At 43.4% G+C, this 16161-nt stretch overlaps 1 protein-coding gene across 1 annotated transcript in view; it reads left to right on the forward strand.

Annotated features, from left to right (window-relative positions):
• Positions 1 to 16161, forward strand: part of LOC128836346 (NACHT, LRR and PYD domains-containing protein 3-like) — a 104689-nt gene that overhangs the window by 20481 nt on the left and 68047 nt on the right. Inside the window, exons 5-6 of the mRNA XM_054026551.1 lie at positions 6872 to 7042; positions 14660 to 14830. Coding sequence (XP_053882526.1) covers positions 6872 to 7042; positions 14660 to 14830 — 342 coding nt within the window. The remainder of the gene's footprint in view (positions 1 to 6871; positions 7043 to 14659; positions 14831 to 16161) is intronic.

The following is a 16161-nucleotide window of genomic DNA, read 5'->3' on the forward strand; positions in this document are numbered from 1 at the left end:
AATTGTCTGATGGTTTTCCATTGCCTGATCTAGGATGTGACAAGGGTAGTCCACAGAGCCTTGCATTACCTCACAGGCTGGCTAGGAAGGAGTGACAGATTGCTCTTGCTGGAATGGGTCATCACTGACACCCTGGTGACTAATTTTTACTGCAAGTCCATAAAGCATATTTTTAATATAAATACACTGTTCCATAAATATTAGCTGTACCAAATAACCAAGCTTAGTTAAATTTATTAATAAAAAACAAAGCAATAGAATATGAAAAGGAGGCATGCATACCACTCCTTCTGAGAATTAATCTCACAGCCTGTTCTCTTTACACAAAAGGTGTGCTTCAAAAATATGCACCCAAGATAGCACGGCATGCTTAGTTACAAGTTAGAAAACATTGATGATGTCACCCAGGACTAGAATTCACCAGTCAGCTTTTTACCTTTTCTTCTTGTATCATGGTGTATCTTTCTCTTTCTTTTGAATACTACATTACAAGAGCTACGAAGGCACTACCCAACCTGCAGTAGGATGTACGATGGATGTATAGTGACTTTGATAAGTTATATATTTGCTAATGCAAAAAGCCATGTTTTGCTTTGTAGAGTATTGTGCTATCTATCTATCTATATATATATATACATAAGTGAGCAAAAGTGAACAAAATTGTGGGAAAGCTATAAAATATACATACAATATTAATGTGGTTTCAGCAGCAGTGGCGATCCCTCAAGGTCGATCTTTCACAGGTTTTATTTTTTATGGGTCCTTTGGTGACTGAGGAGTCTGATCCTTGAGCTGCAGACTCGTTGCAGGTGGTGTTGGAAGTCAGGGTTGGGCCACGATTCCTGTGTGAGCTCTCTGTCCTTTCTTTTCTGGCATTTTTCTGTGACCGGAGCAAGGCGATTTTCCTCAAAAGTGGATGTTCTCTCTCTCTGACAAGTCTTCACTAGTTATTCCTATCCTGGGGTACTTTCTCTCAGTGTGTGGTATCACTGCCACATCTCTTGATATTTATCTTCAGGATGTCTTTAAAGTGGGGTTTTTTGGCCTCTCCATTTCTTTTCTCCTTTGAGTTGGGCATACAGCAATTATTTTGGTAAGTGTACATCAGGCATGCAAACACAGTGCCTGCTCCACCTCAGCTGGTGCTGGATAATCAGGGCCTCAACACTGAAGATGTTGGCCTCTGTGAGGACACTGCCATTAGTGTGGCAATCCTCCAACTTTATATTGAGGATCTTCTGACAAAAGTGCTGGTGCTGGTGTTCCAGGTTTTTCAGGTGTTTTTTATAGGTCACCCAAGTCTCACAGCCGTAGAGGAGGGTCGGGTTTATCCCCGCTTTATAAACTAAAAGTCTAGTATGTGTTCTGATGACGTAGTTGTTGAACACCCGGCAAGAGAGTCTGCCAAAGGCAAGGCTGGCACAGCTGATTCTGTGCTGAAGCTAGACATCTATGTCTGCCCTCTGTGAGAGATGGCTGCCAAGACAGTTCTTCTCTGTCCAATGTAGATCTTCCTTGCTGGGTCTGATGATTGACCGGGAACTGGCTGGGGGAGAACTTTGGTTTTGCCAATGTTCAGAGTTGGCTCTAGGCTTTTGAAAGCTTCAGAGAAGCAATTAAGGGCTGTTTGTAGATCCTTCTTTGAGTGTGCAACTACAGCACAATCATCTGCGTACTGGAGTTTGGTTATTGTTTCCAATATTACTTTAGTTCTGGCACAGAGACTAGAAAGATTGAAGAGGTTGCTGTCCGTCTGATATTGGATGCCAATGCCCTGTGGTAGGTGGACTTGGGTTAATGTTTTCATACCTGCTAAGAAAATGGAGAAAAGGGTGGATGCTAGTAAACAACCTTGTTTTACACAAGTTCGGATGACAAAGAGCTCAGAGGTAGAGCCACTGCACAGGATGGAGGCAGTCATCTGGTTGTGGAGGAGTCTTACAACAGTGATAAATTTGCTTGGGCAATCAAACTTGGACATGATTTTCCACAGAGCCTCACGGTTGACAGAGTCGAAGGTTTTGTTTAGATCAATAAATGCCATATACAGCTCCTGGTGTTGTTCTTGACATTGTTCCTGGATCTGCCTGGCTGTGAAAATCATGTCCGTGGTGCCTCATGATGGTTGGAAGCCACACCGGGACTCTGGAAGTACTTCCTCCACAAGAGGGAGCAGGTGATTCAGTAAGATTATATCAAGAATCTTCCCATCAATGCAGATGAGGGCAATGCCTCAATAGTTGAATCGTCCCTATCTAATTTTTTGAAAATGGTGACGATGTTAGCATTACATAAGTCAGCAGGGATTTCTTCAGTGCACTAGTTTTTGAGAGGCAGCAAATGAAGCTTCTTAGTCAGTGTTTCTCTCCACACTTTCAGTACTTCAGCTGGTTTTCCATCAGGACCTGATGCTTTATTGTTCTTCATTTGCTTAATTGATTTGCAGACCTTCTCAGGTGTTGGTGGGTTGGCAAGAGTTTCCCAGATTGGGTGCTAAGGGATGGAGTCAATGGTATCATCAGTCACAGTGGATTCTCGATTTAGGAGCTTTTGGTAGTGTTCCTTCCAGCAGTTTTTGATGGATTCATTATCTTTAAGAAGAGTATTACCACTTAGGATCTCAGCAGTGTGAGGCCACATGAGCTTGAACTATACAGGGTCTTTGTCTCACAAAAAAAGTTCAACATATCATGTCTGTTAGTGAATGCTTGGATTCCTTTTTGTTTTGTCCTCCCAACAGTTGTTTTTGATTTCTCAGATCCTCCTTTGAACCTCAGCTTTGAGCTGATGGAAAGAGCTCTGCTTCTGACTGGATGATGGTTGGTTTTGCCCGTCACAGAAAGCTTTTCTCTTCTGGTCCAAAAGGGCTGTGATCTCAGTGTTATTGTCATCAAATCAGTCCTGATGGTGGCAGATAGCAAGGCCAATGGATTCCTCACAAACCTCATGGATGGTCAGTTTTAGAGCTTCCCAGTCTTCTTCGGCATTTGTGTTGTCATTTCCAGGTGTACATATGGTCAGTTTTTCACTGAGGAGTGCTTGGAAGTTGTCCTGTTGCACTGAGGATAGAAGTCTTTGGATGTTGTGTTGCCATCTGTGTGATCTGGATTGCTTTCTATATTTTGGTGCAATCCTAATGGACATACCACTGCCTGGTGAGGTCAGTTAAGTATAGCAATCGTTGGCTCCTCTCATGACATGGGTGATATGGACATCTCTTGGATCCTATGTTGTTACAATGACATAGTTTAGGAGGTGCCATTGTTTTGAACGAAGGTGTTGCCAAGTTGTTTTGTACTTGTTGCTTTGTCTGATGATTGTGTTTTGTGATGACATGTTTGTACTCTGCATTTCCTGAGTAGAAGGATGCCATTGGAATTGGTTTTTTTCACTCCTTCCTTCCTACTAGTGTTACTCCATACATTAGAATCTTGGCCAACTTGGCATTAAAGTCCCCAAGAGGATTATCTTATCTGTTTTTGGAGTGGATGATAGCATTTTATTAAGGTCAGTGTAGAAGGATTTTTTCTGTTTTTCAGTGTCAAGTGTTGGCGCATATGCACTGATGATGATGATGGTAAATGACTTATTGACCAGTTGGATGCGGAGGGTTATAAGGCGCTCGTTGATGCCAATGGGGAGCTCAGTCAGGCAGTTGACTAGAAGATAACACCATGTATTTGTCTGTTGCTGCTGGTTTTCCTTTCCAGAAGACAGTGTAACCACCACCCTCTTCCCTGAAATGGCCTTCATCTGCCTGTCTTGTCTGGCTGCAAGCAGCAATGTCAATGTTGTACCTCGGGAGTTCTTGGGTGACAATTGCTGTTCTGCATTTGGGTCTTTCACTTTTTGATTAATCTACTAGGGTATGGACATTCCAAGTTGCAAGAAATATTATTTTTCGACCACATTGGGAGTGATCCCTCTGCATGCGGTTACCCAGTTGGGTATGGTGGGATTGCCTATGTTTGGGGCACCTTTTCTAGCCACTTCCCCATATGGGGTGAGCAGAGGGGTTCCTAAAAATGCCTGCTCAGTCATGACCACTGCTGCCAAAAATGCCCCTCATCCCAGTCCCAGGGACACATGATGACCATCTTGCCCTCACCGCCTGTGTGTGGGTCTGTGACTAGGGACTTCTGGTGATCACTTCACCTATCCCCATCGTCAGTTGCCCATCGCCGCAGGACTTTTATGGGTTGGGGTGGAGAGAAAGTTCTTCCTGTGAAATAAGTCTGTATAGGAGTATCAGAGGGGTAGCCGTGTTAGTCTGAATCTGTAAAAAGCAACAGAGGGTCCTGTGTCACTTTTGAGACTAACAGAAGTATTGGGAGCATAAGCTTTCGTGGGTAAGAACCTCACTTCTTCAGATGCAAGTAATGGAAATCTCCAGAGGCAGGTATAAATCAGTATGGAGATAACGAGGTTAGTGCAATCAGGGAGGGTGAGGTGCTCTGCTAGCAGTTGAGATGTGAACACCAAGGGAGGAGAAACTGCTTCTGTAGTTGGATAGCCATTCACAGTCTTTGTTTAATCCTGATCTGATGGTGTCAAATTTGCAAATGAACTGGAGCTCAGCAGTTTCTCTTTGGAGTCTGGTCCTGAAGTTTTTTTGCTGTAAGATGGCTACCTTTACATCTGCTATTGTGTGGCCAGGGAGGTTGAAGTGTTCTCCTACAGGTTTTTGTATATTGCCATCCCTGATATCTGACTTGTGTCCATTTATCCTCTTGCGTAGTGACTGTCCAGTTTAGCCAATGTACATAGTAGAGGGGCATTGCTGGCATATGATGGCATATATAACATTGGTGGACATGCAGGTGAATGAGCCGGTGATGTTGTAGCTGATCTGGTTAGGTCCTGTGATGGTGTTGCTGGTGTAGATATGTGGGCAGAGTTGGCATCGAGGTTTGTTGCATGGGTTGGTTCCTGAGTTAGAGTTGTTATGGTGCGGTGCGTGGTTGCTGGTGAGAATATGCTTAAGGTTGTCAGGTTGTCTGTGGGCGAGGACTGGCCTGCCTCCCAAGGTCTGTGAAAGTGAGGGATCATTGTCCAGGATGGGTTGTAGATCACTGATGATGCGTTGGAGAGGTTTAAGCTGAGGACTGTAGGTGATGGCCAGTGGAGTTCTGTTGGTTTGACACCATCAGATCAGGATTAAACAAAGACTGTGAATGGCTATCCAACTACAGAAGCAGTTTCTCCTCCCTTGGTGTTCACACCTCAACTGCTAGCAGAGCACCTCACCCTCCCTGATTGAACTAACCTCGTTATCTCCACATTGATTTATACCTGCCTCTGGAGATTTCCATTACTTGCATCTGAAGAAGTGAGGTTCTTACCCACGAAAGCTTATGCTCCCAATACTTCTGTTAGTCTCAAAGATGCCACAGGACCCTCTGTATGGGAGTAGTTTAATGTGGGGGAGCTGTTGGACAGCAGCAGCCACACAAATATTGGCAGAAGTGGCACCTGTGTATGGAGGCAAGGAGTCTGAGATGACTGGGAGTTTCTCCTTCCTTGCAGCCTTCATCCACCTTCGCAGCTGTTGAGAGGTAATCCTGCTTAAACTGCCTGCTCTGCTGTTGAGGTTTTATACTGGGTTGTGTTGGGCTGCGCTTTGTCTGGTACCTCGCCTTTGACCTTACCACCATGGGTGACCCTACCAGGAGTGCAGAATTCCCTATGGCATCGCTCTTAGGGTCTTAAGCATATGCAAGCTTCTCCACCACATCAAGGTGGCAGCCCCAGAAGAAGTAATCCTAGGCCTAACATGTACGTTTTGGCTAACAAGAGAGATGGAGACAAAGGCATGGACGACAGAGTCAAAGGAATGAAAGACTGAGGAATGGATGTGGGAGAGCAGCCTAGAGGGGAATTGAATGGAATATTCTTTTTCTGTATCCAGGACCCAATGGTCCAATATAATTCCACTCTGGAAAAGAAAAAAAGAAAATCTAGTCCCGCAAAGAAGGAAGCATATGAATTCCCTACAGAAATTAGTTTGTGGATCTCATTGTACCATCAAATCATCTGTTTAGTACATAGTTAGCACTCTCCCCCAGCCACAGGCTTCCATATTATTTGATGATAACCCAACACACCAGATTTTTTCTTCAAACATCTAATCCCAGAGGACACTGAGCTCTCTGTTAAAATGTCCCATCACTGCACTACTGCACTACTGGTAACAACAGCTGTTGGCATTTTTACTAAGAGCAGTGGTCATTGGCACTGGCAGGCAGCCTGCCACCAGGTGAGCTGCAGCAGGGAAAGATTGTAACAATTTCACTGTGGTCCACCTTTGAGCCTGGGCTCCCTAGGGAATTCCAGACTTTTCTAGTGTATAGTGAATCCTGGGGAAAAGGGGAGAGGAAGGAGGGAATGGAAACTTGCCAAAACTGAGCCCATTCCTGAATCCTGATGGTGCAATACTAAGTAATCTATAGACAGTGGCTTATTTGCTGAGTCTTAAGTGGAAATGAGGTAAAAAGGAAGAAGAACAGGTTTCCCCATCCATAAAACTATCATACAACTTCCAATGCAGCAGCATTTTCATTTACCAATGAGATTCCTTTCCTTCCTTTTCTTTTAACTCCTAATTTATAAGAAGTTTCTTCATTAGGGTAAGCCAAACTGGAGTGTGGGCTCTTTGCCTTAGAATGACATTTATATATGGAAGACAGAATCAATGAGAGCTACACATGCATATGGATTGAAATTCACACATGGTCATGTGGCCCTCAGCATCCACTATTACACCACTGTGATTTTATTCCCAGAATAGAATCTTTCTTGAAACCCAGTGGTACCCACTGACGGAACTGCACAAACAGAAATGTTCATTTCCTTCTGTTTCTGTCTCCTGCAGATTTACTGGATGCTCTCTCACAGTCACTTGTTGTGAGGATCTCTCCTCTCTTCTCAGTACCAAGCAGACCCTGACACAGTTGGACCTGGCGTTTAACCACCTCAGAGACCCAGGAACTAGGCTGCTATGTGCGGGACTGAAAAACCCAAACTGCAAACTGCAGAAACTGAAGTAAGTACTTATACATTTCCATTCTGTGAAGAACTGGGCAGGGTGTGTAGATGCTGTAAGATGTCTGCTCCATTCAGGTATAACAGAATAAATAACAAAAATATCCAAAACAAAACCTGGTAGTAATGGAGGACTTTAACTCTCCTGATGTATGTTGGAAAAATAATCTGGCAAAACACATTAAGTTCTGGGACTATATTGGGGACAGGTTCTTGTTTCAGAAAGTGGAAGAAGTGAAAAGCAAACAGCCATTTTAGATTTGATTCTGACTAATAGGGAGGAATTGGTTGTGACTCTGAAGGTGGAAGGGAATGTGGGTGAAAGTAATCATGAAATGACAGGTTTCATGATTCTAAGGAAGGAGTGAGCGCACCAGAATAGGGATAATGGACTTCAAAACAGACTTGAACAAATTCAGAACTGGTAGGTAAGGTCCCACAGGAAGAAAATCTAAGGCATAAAGGTGTTCAGAAAAGCTGGCAGTTTCTCAAATAGGCAATATTAAAACCGCAACAGAAAACTATCCTGATGTGAAGGAAATATAGGAAGAATAGTAAGAGACCAATATGTCTCCAACAGGGGCTATTTAAGAACTTGAAAATCAGAAAAGGAATCCCACAGAATGTAGAAATATGAGTAGAAAAAAAATCACATGCATGTAGGAACAAAATCTTAAAGGCTAAGGCACAAAATGAGTTATGTCTAGCAATGGATATACAAGGTAATAAGGAGAGGTTCTATAATAAATATATTAGGATCAAGGAAAAAATGAAGGAATTTGTAGGTCCATTACTTAGCAGGAAGGTGAGCTAATAATGGATGACATCAAGAAGTCTGAGATATTTAATGCTTATTTTACTTCAGTCTTCACTAAAAAGGTTAATTGTGACCAGATACTTAATACAATTAATATTAACAAGGGGGAAGGAACACAAGTCAGACTAGGGAAAGAACAGGTTGAAATATTTAGAGAAGTTAGATATATTCAAATCAGCAGTATCTGATGAGATTTACCAGTTGAGTGTACTTAAGAAACTAGCTGAAGCAATCTCAGAACCATTAGTGATTATCTTCAAGAACTTTTGGAGGATGTGGAGAAGGGCAAACACAGTATCTACCTTTAGAAAGGGGAACAAGGAGGACCCAGGGAATGACAAACCATTCAGCTTAACTTCGATACATGGAAAGATACTGGAACAGATTATTAAATAGTCAATTTCTAAGCACCTAGAGGATAAGTAATAGCCCAGCATGAATGTATCAAGAATAAATCATGGCAGACAAATCTAATTTCCTTCATTCTTGGCCTAGTGGATAAGGGAGAAGCAGATGTGATATATCTTGATTTTAGTAAGGCTTTTGACACAGTCCCACATGGCACTCATAAGCAAACAAGGAAAATGTGTTCTAGATGACATTACTATAAGGTGGGTGCACAGCTGGTTGAAAAAATGTACTCAGAGTAGTTATCAATAGTTTGATTTCAAACTGGGAGGATATATCTGGTGAAGCCCGGTGAACCTAGGAGGGCTTTAAACTAGTTGCCAGAAGAAAGCCTCAACTACTCAATGTGCAGTGGCAGTCAAAAAAGCTAACAATGTTGGGAATCATTAAGAAAGGGCAGATAATAAGATAGAAAATATCATATTGCCTCGATATAAATCCATGGTATGGCCACATCTTGAATACTGTGTGCAGATGTGGTTGCCCCATCTTAAAAATATATACTGTAATTGGAAAAGGTACAGAAACTGGCAACAAAAATGATTAGGGGTATGGAACAGCTTCCATATATGAGGAGAAACTAAGACTGGGACTTTTCAGCTTGGAAGAGAGACAACTAAGGGAGGATATGATAGAGGTCTATAAAATCATGACTGGTGTGTAGAAAATAAATAAGGAAGTGTTATTTATTCCTTCTGTAAACACAGGAACTAGGGGTCACCAAATGAAATTAATAGGCAGCAGGTTTAAAACAAAAAAAGGAAGTATTTCTTCACACAACGCACAGTCAACCTGTGAAACTCTTTGCCAGAGGATGTTGTGAAGGCCAAGACTATAACAGAGTTCAAAAAAAAAATAACTGGATAAGTTCTTGGAGAATAAGTCCATCAATGGCTATTAGCCAGGATGGGCAGGAATGCAAAACCATGCTCTGAAGTGTCTCTAGCCTCTGTTGCCCAGAAGCTAGGAATGGGCAACAGGGGATGGATCACTTGATGATTACCTGTTCTATTCATTCCCTCTGAAGCACCTGGCATTGGCCACTGTTGGAAGACAGGATACTGGGCAGGACGGACCATTGGTCTGACCCATTATGACCGCTCTTATCTTCTTATGTTCTGTTGCCTAGACCCTCTGGAGAGGTAGAGGGATCATCTTTGCTTTTCATTAGCGTCCAGGATGCTCAGCCTGGGCTTCTCAGACACTCCGAGTGTTAGGAACCCAGACACCCTCTCAGATGCTACTTAACTGTTACCTTGAGAGGAATAGTGGGATGTGACAGAATGCACACCTGTATTCACACCCTACACACTATTGTAATAATCGTTGTACAAAATATGCCTTGTGGGGTATCATTTGAAAACTAATAACTCTCTGGTCAATAATATCATGGTGAAATGCATGCAGCAACATTATATGTAAAGTTATGAACATAAACTGAAGTTATGACTGAAATGTGTTTACCAGAGAAGTCTGGGGAATGGGTAAATCAGTTTCTCAAAGACAAAGGACAAGCTGACACATCTAACCAGGTGTCAAAGTTGATTGGCAATCACTAGTCAAGTGGCCATTCTTTGGCAGAGAAGGGGGGCAGGAACAGATCAATTTGCATTTTAACAACCTGGAAACTCTTTCACCACAAGACTCCATGTCTCCATCCTCATAGTTGGAAGGAACTTCATCTGGGGTAATGCTCAGGAAAATGCATTTCAAAGGGTCACTGGACTATAAAAGGGAGGGGCAAATACACCCCAGGTAGTCTCTCTCTCATTCTCTTTTACCTGAGAAGACAAAGGAACCACCTTTTGGACTTTGGGAAGGTTCCTGAGAATTTGTCAGCCCTGTTGCTGGGACCACATGGTAAGAATTTTACCTTGAACCAAGTCTAGTTTGTTACGTTTTAAGAACTAGACTAATATATTCCGATTCAACTGTAATGCATTTTGTCTGCTTTAACTTCTTAATAACTCTCATTTCTTTTCTTAATTAACAAATCTTTAGTTAGTTTACTATGGATTGGCTAACAGCATTGCTTTTTGGTGAGATCCTGAGCACCCAGTGACCTGGGGCTGAATGGCTGGTCTCTTGGGACTTGGAAGAACCTATTGTGTGGTGTTTGGGGTTTAATAACCTTAAGTCCATAAAGTCCAGTTTTCCAGGGTGGTAAGTGGGTGTTGGAATGTCAAGGGGACAGTCTGTACTCCATGGTAAACTAGTATAGTGATCATAGAATCATAGAAGATTAGGGTTGCAAGAGACCTCAGAGGTCATCTAGACCAATCCCCTGCTCAAAGCAGGACCAACGCCAACTAAATCATCCCAGCCAGGGCTTTGTCAAGCCAGGCCTTAAAAACGTCTAAGGATGGAGATACCCTTTTATTACTGGCTTGGTGAAATCTAATGCTAGAATATACCACCAGTTTGGGGTGTCTGCCCTATTTTCTGTCAGTCTGTCCTGAGTTTGGGCATTCTCAGCTGTGACCCACTCTAGGCACCATGACAATCCCCCTCCTCTTTTTTTTTTCTTGGGCTAAAGAAAAAAAATCTGCAGAAACTAATTACCTTTCATGCTTGTAATTTGCCCCTCCTGAAAATCAGCCTCTTGAAGTAAAATGTTCTGGAAGTGGGGTTCTTGGTTTTTTTATTATTATTATTTCTGCCAGATCTGACTTTTTCCTTCGACTTTCAAGATGTTATTTTAAAGGGAAGAACTATGGATAATGCTTTTAGTTATTTGAAGATTTTTTTTTTTAAATGTGTGGGTGTGACATATTGCACAATCCAGACTAATGAACAGCAGACTAAGGCAACCTTCAGTGCCTTACAATGCCTTGCTGAAGCAGCTAAGCAGCTCCCACCTCAGCCACTCACAATCATCCTTCCAGCATGCAAGTCAGACCCTGAGTGTGTCTGTGTAACTGCAACCTGCCAGTCACATACTTGGGTTACACTCTTGCACTCACCAACCTTTGTTATATTTCAGGGTGACCCCAACACTCCCCCAGTCCCAGATTCCACCCCCCAGATTTATGTCCTGTACTGCCCAGCCCTCTCCTGGACAATACAAATTACATAAAGTCCACCATTTCTTTAATAGAAATACTATGCCAGTTTACTATTTCAAATAGTCCTTCATACACTTCAATTTAAACACATTGGATTAGATAAAACAGTAATACAAGTTTATTAACTACAAAGAAATAGATTTTAAGTGAGTACAAGTAATGAGGCATAAAGATAAAAATGGTTATAAACAAAATAAAGGCAAAATGTTTACTAATACCTAACTTAACAAACTACAAAGAATAGTTTTTTCACCACATACTTCATCAGATTACTGACCAAACTCTTAGGTCAGGATCCCTCCCCCAGTCCAATGCTTCTTCCTTTGTCTTTCATATGCAGTGAATGCAGTGGGGAGAGAGAGGGAGTACCCTGGGGTGTCTGCCCCTTTCTTTTTATAGTCCTGTCCCCTCTTTGAGAAGCATTTCCAGCTGGGATTCAGGAGACAAAAGGTCTATGGGGAAGAATGTGCCCTGCTGCTTTTCCCGCACCTGTTTGACCCTCCTTTATCTCCCCTTCCTGCTTGATGACTGTTTACTGCTTGGATGCAAATTAGGCAGAGCACACTTCCTGTGTTTGAGGCTGACCTGTTAACCAACCTCAGTTTGTTACATGTTTTAGTAACACCATACAGTGGAATCTTCTAATTTCACACACAATGTTGCCACACACCTTTTACCAGTACAATAATGACCAGCAAATTGTGAGTTCCTAAATGATACCTCAAAAGGTATACTTTGGACAAAGATTATTACAATAGTGTGTAACTTGTGAATACTACGGTAATGTGGGAGGGGGGAGGATGGAGATGGGTTGTTGTTTTTTTATTTTCCCCTTTCTTTTCACTAAAGATAGCAATCCAGCTAGCCTTCTCCTCTCTTTTATGACCAAGGATTGTCTGCAGAAAGGCTGTCTGAGCTGAACCTTTGTGTGGCAAATGTCTCTCCCATTTCTATTTACATTGTATTAAAATTTTGTGCCTGGATACATCTTGATTTATGTTTGTAGACTTCCACAGCTAACTCCTTTATTAATTTCCCTCCCTGCTCCTGCATTCCCCTTCATTTAAATCCAAAATAAAATACCAAAATATCATACAAATTAGTCCCCAAATGACTCTACTTTCCTGAACCCAAGATGCTGAACTGTCCCAATGGACACTTGGACTGAAAAAGAAACAATGCAAGGGAAGTAGATTCTTCATATATGAGACCTCAACCCTAACCCTCGGGAATAAATTACCATCTGATCACTTGAGTTACAGGGGGAGGATTTACACAGAACCCTAGAGGGCCCCTCTGATTCCCTCTCTATTTTCTCCAATCTCCTCCATCTCAGAGACCCCCTCTGTATGCACTTCCCTTAATATCCTTTATTTTCTCTATTTTTAATACAGAACACAGCTACCACAGAGTTTTGCCCTCTCCAATTAAACCAAACTTCAGACTATTTGCTCTACAGTTTTGAGATATTTACTGTTCATCTGCTTCTTCTGGATGACCCCCAGTAAATCCCTTTTGGTTAATCTTTAGGTTACTCCTCTGGTGTCTGGGCTATCATGTTCTGTTTCACTTGTTCCATTGCCAATAAATTCTCCAGTGTCTTTCATCTCTAGTGACTTATTCTCATTTTCTTGGGTTTACTCATTTACTAGGATTTTTTTTCAGTGTCTTATTATTAGTTCCTCCCTCTGTAATGTCTTATTTCATGTCTGAGATTAGGATCAAACTGTTCCAAGCAACTGGAGTATCATTTTTCCTCATTTAAAGTTTCTCATTGTGTAATTCTGATTTTAAAAGTAAATCATAGTTTAATTAGGAATTGTCAGTGTGCTCAGAAACTTCACACATTCTGTCCAGATGAGGACCTAGCCATATTGTTCAATCCACTTTTCCTCTGCAGACTGGATTGCTCTATTTCACTGCACCTAAAGTTGAATGTAAAAACAATGCCTATGTTCCAGAGAGTATAAGAGGGACTGTCCACCCCTTCCATGGTTTATGCTGCTATCACCACATCAAGTCAATACTCCAGTCCCCACACTGGCTCCCAGTCAGTTTCTGCTGCCAGTTTCATACCAGGGTCTTAATCCTCCATGAAATTCCCAGAGGAGCCAGGCCTGGGCCCACAGAGACCACCTAATCAGTAGGAGCAGACACAGAAGCAGCCTCAGAAGGGACCAATGCATGCTTATGTCATTAGGATGCCTGCTGCACGTTGTCACACTTGACAGTCTCCCTCTGTGCTGATTGGCTGTTTGTTGCAATCCCCATCTCCCTCACAGTGTTTCACTTCAGACTCCCTCTGAGCCCTGGAGGGAGGGAGGAGTGGCAGTATGTGACAGCCATGCTGGGCACTGGTCACTGAGATGCACATGGTCATGGCCAGGCTGCTGCCATAGTTCCACACTCCACTGGCTGCCAGCTCTCCCAGGAGCCCAGACTCTGCATGGGGGAAGCAGAAACCAGTAGAAAATTTCTGTTGTAATAACCCCACCAGCGTTTCTGGAACAGGCCCTGCCAACAGGGTCACATGGTCACCCTCCTCTCAGGGGCTCTTTACCAAACTTCAGGGATCCCCCTTGTTGTGGGGCTTTTCTCCTCTTTGTCTTCCAATCCCCCCATGCTTTGATTTCTAGTCTCAGTGGGAAGGTGGGTGTCATGCTGCCAGTCCTGGGCCTAACAGTCAGAGCTGATGGGTTGGGGGGGCAGAGGAAGAGACAGAAGACGGCTGCGTCCTGCAGGGCAACAGCAGAGCTAGTGCTAGGGGCATGGAGGGGCAGGATCTCCCAGCTCCTGCTCTGAGTCTGGCCCAGATACCTGGGGAGGGAGCTCCTCCTACAGCCTCCCTGTAGCAATGGACCAGCTCTGATTGGGTCACACCATCCCAGGGCTGATCAGTGCCAAGTCCAACATTATTGCTTGAGAGCTGAGTAGGTGGGACGGCTGCCCCTTAAATTCTGGTTGGTAATTGGAAAGGGTTGGGGCAGTGCTTAGGGAGGAAGTCTTACCCAAACCTTATTCCTCATTGGTCAGTGATGAAGGATTGGGGTGTCTGGGCCATTCTCAATGCTGATTGGTCAAGTGTGAAGTGTAAGGGGTGAGGCTTAGGCTTGAAGTCTCACCCAAAACTGGTTCCTCATGAGAGAAAGGGTGGGACTTGGGACAGGGGGTTGAGCAGGGGTTCTAGCTCAATGATTGGGGTGTCTGGGCCATTCTCAATGCTGATTGGTCAGGGAGAGGGGCGGGTGGATGGTGCCACCTGTCAAAAGAGCTGTGAGGAACCATTTCACACCATGATCACTCTTCTCTCTGCTTCTCTCTCCTTCAGCTTGTGGGGTTGTGATCTCACAGATGCTAGCTGTGAGTACCTCGCCACTGTTCTCAGAATCAGCCAGAGCCTGACACAGCTGGAGCTGCGTGATAATGATCTTGGAGATACCGGAGTGCGGCTGCTGTGTGAGGGACTAAAACATCCAAACAGCAAACTTCAGAGACTGAGGTAAGTAACATTTGGCCTCCTCTGTGTATTTACAGGTGTCCTCTATGTAAAGCTCTTCACAGGGCATGTGGCTGGTGTCTGATGTCTTACTCCCTGCAGCTACATGGAGAAGCTGAGCATTAGATGTCTCCAGCTTCTGTTTCAGTGGCTGACAACATGCACCCATCTGCCCTGTTTAGAAAATGGAAATTTTAAGTAAAGCTGTGCCCACACCAGACAGCAGGCTCCACAGTCCCCTGCTGTTTGGGGAATATGGATAATTTTTTAAAACTAACTCTTAATAAAAATACATTTATTAAAAAGTGCTCACTCACCCTTCAGCCAACAGACTGTTTTAGATCATTTTAATGACTTTTGACACCTCAACTTGTTTATATAAACTTATAACAACAAAAGAGGCCCCAGAATTCCAAGGACTTCTAAACATCCCAATCTGAGCTGAAATATTCAACTTCAGTTTCAGCATCAGTCGCTGCCACAGTGGCTCCTGCCTGTGTAGTTCCCATGGCTGGAGAAAGCTATGGCTCTTCCCTTCTCTATTTCAATATCGTTCTGCTCTTTTCCTGCTTCTTTCAAGGCAGAAGCCCTGCCCCAAATCTCTGGGATGCTGGGAAACTCTGGGGAGTTGAGGCCAGATTTTCAAAAGAGTTTAGCCCCCAGCAGCTCCCATTGTGACACTTCTAACCAGATTTTTAAAACATCTGCATGTTGGATGCTGAGCCCCCTGGAAAATTTGCCCCAAAAGTATCTGCAGAGTGAATGGCAAAATCAGCCTCCTTTTGCAGCAGCTGCTGCCCATCATTGGACATTTAGGGTTAATGCCACCAAACCCTAAGGCAGGGTCCCTCATTATCTCTCAAGAACATTAGGTCCACTGTCTGGAGCGTTGAGGTGCTTCTGTCCCCATCTATCCCACCAGTCCTCAAGCGATGCCTCAAAGCTCCACCTGTCAGTATGTAGATGGATAGGACTCCTCTCAGGGCTGTTTTGTTTTTTCCTTTAATTCTGACCCCCAGTGTGATTTAGCTTCTTCCTTCTCTTCCCTTTGGATGATCACAGGGTCCCACTCTCTACTGCAGACTCTGCAGTAGACAGAAGCCACCAGACCCCTTTTCTGTTGTGAAAAAAACAATGATTTTCCTTCTCTGAGCATTTACCACTACATCCAATTTCCTTCCTTGCTGTAGGTGTCAAAACTGAGCTGCAGTTCCCACTGTTCAGTGCACCTGCAGCTTCCTGAGCCCTGCTGAGGAGCGCCACCTATAGACTTGTAGCGGTAACTCAATTTGTTACTTGATCATGTAGATTCCCTGCTCCAATATTTAAAATAG

The sequence above is a fragment of the Malaclemys terrapin genome, chromosome 4 (assembly GCF_027887155.1).
Source record: "Malaclemys terrapin pileata isolate rMalTer1 chromosome 4, rMalTer1.hap1, whole genome shotgun sequence".
NCBI classification, from domain to species: Eukaryota; Metazoa; Chordata; order Testudines; family Emydidae; genus Malaclemys; species Malaclemys terrapin.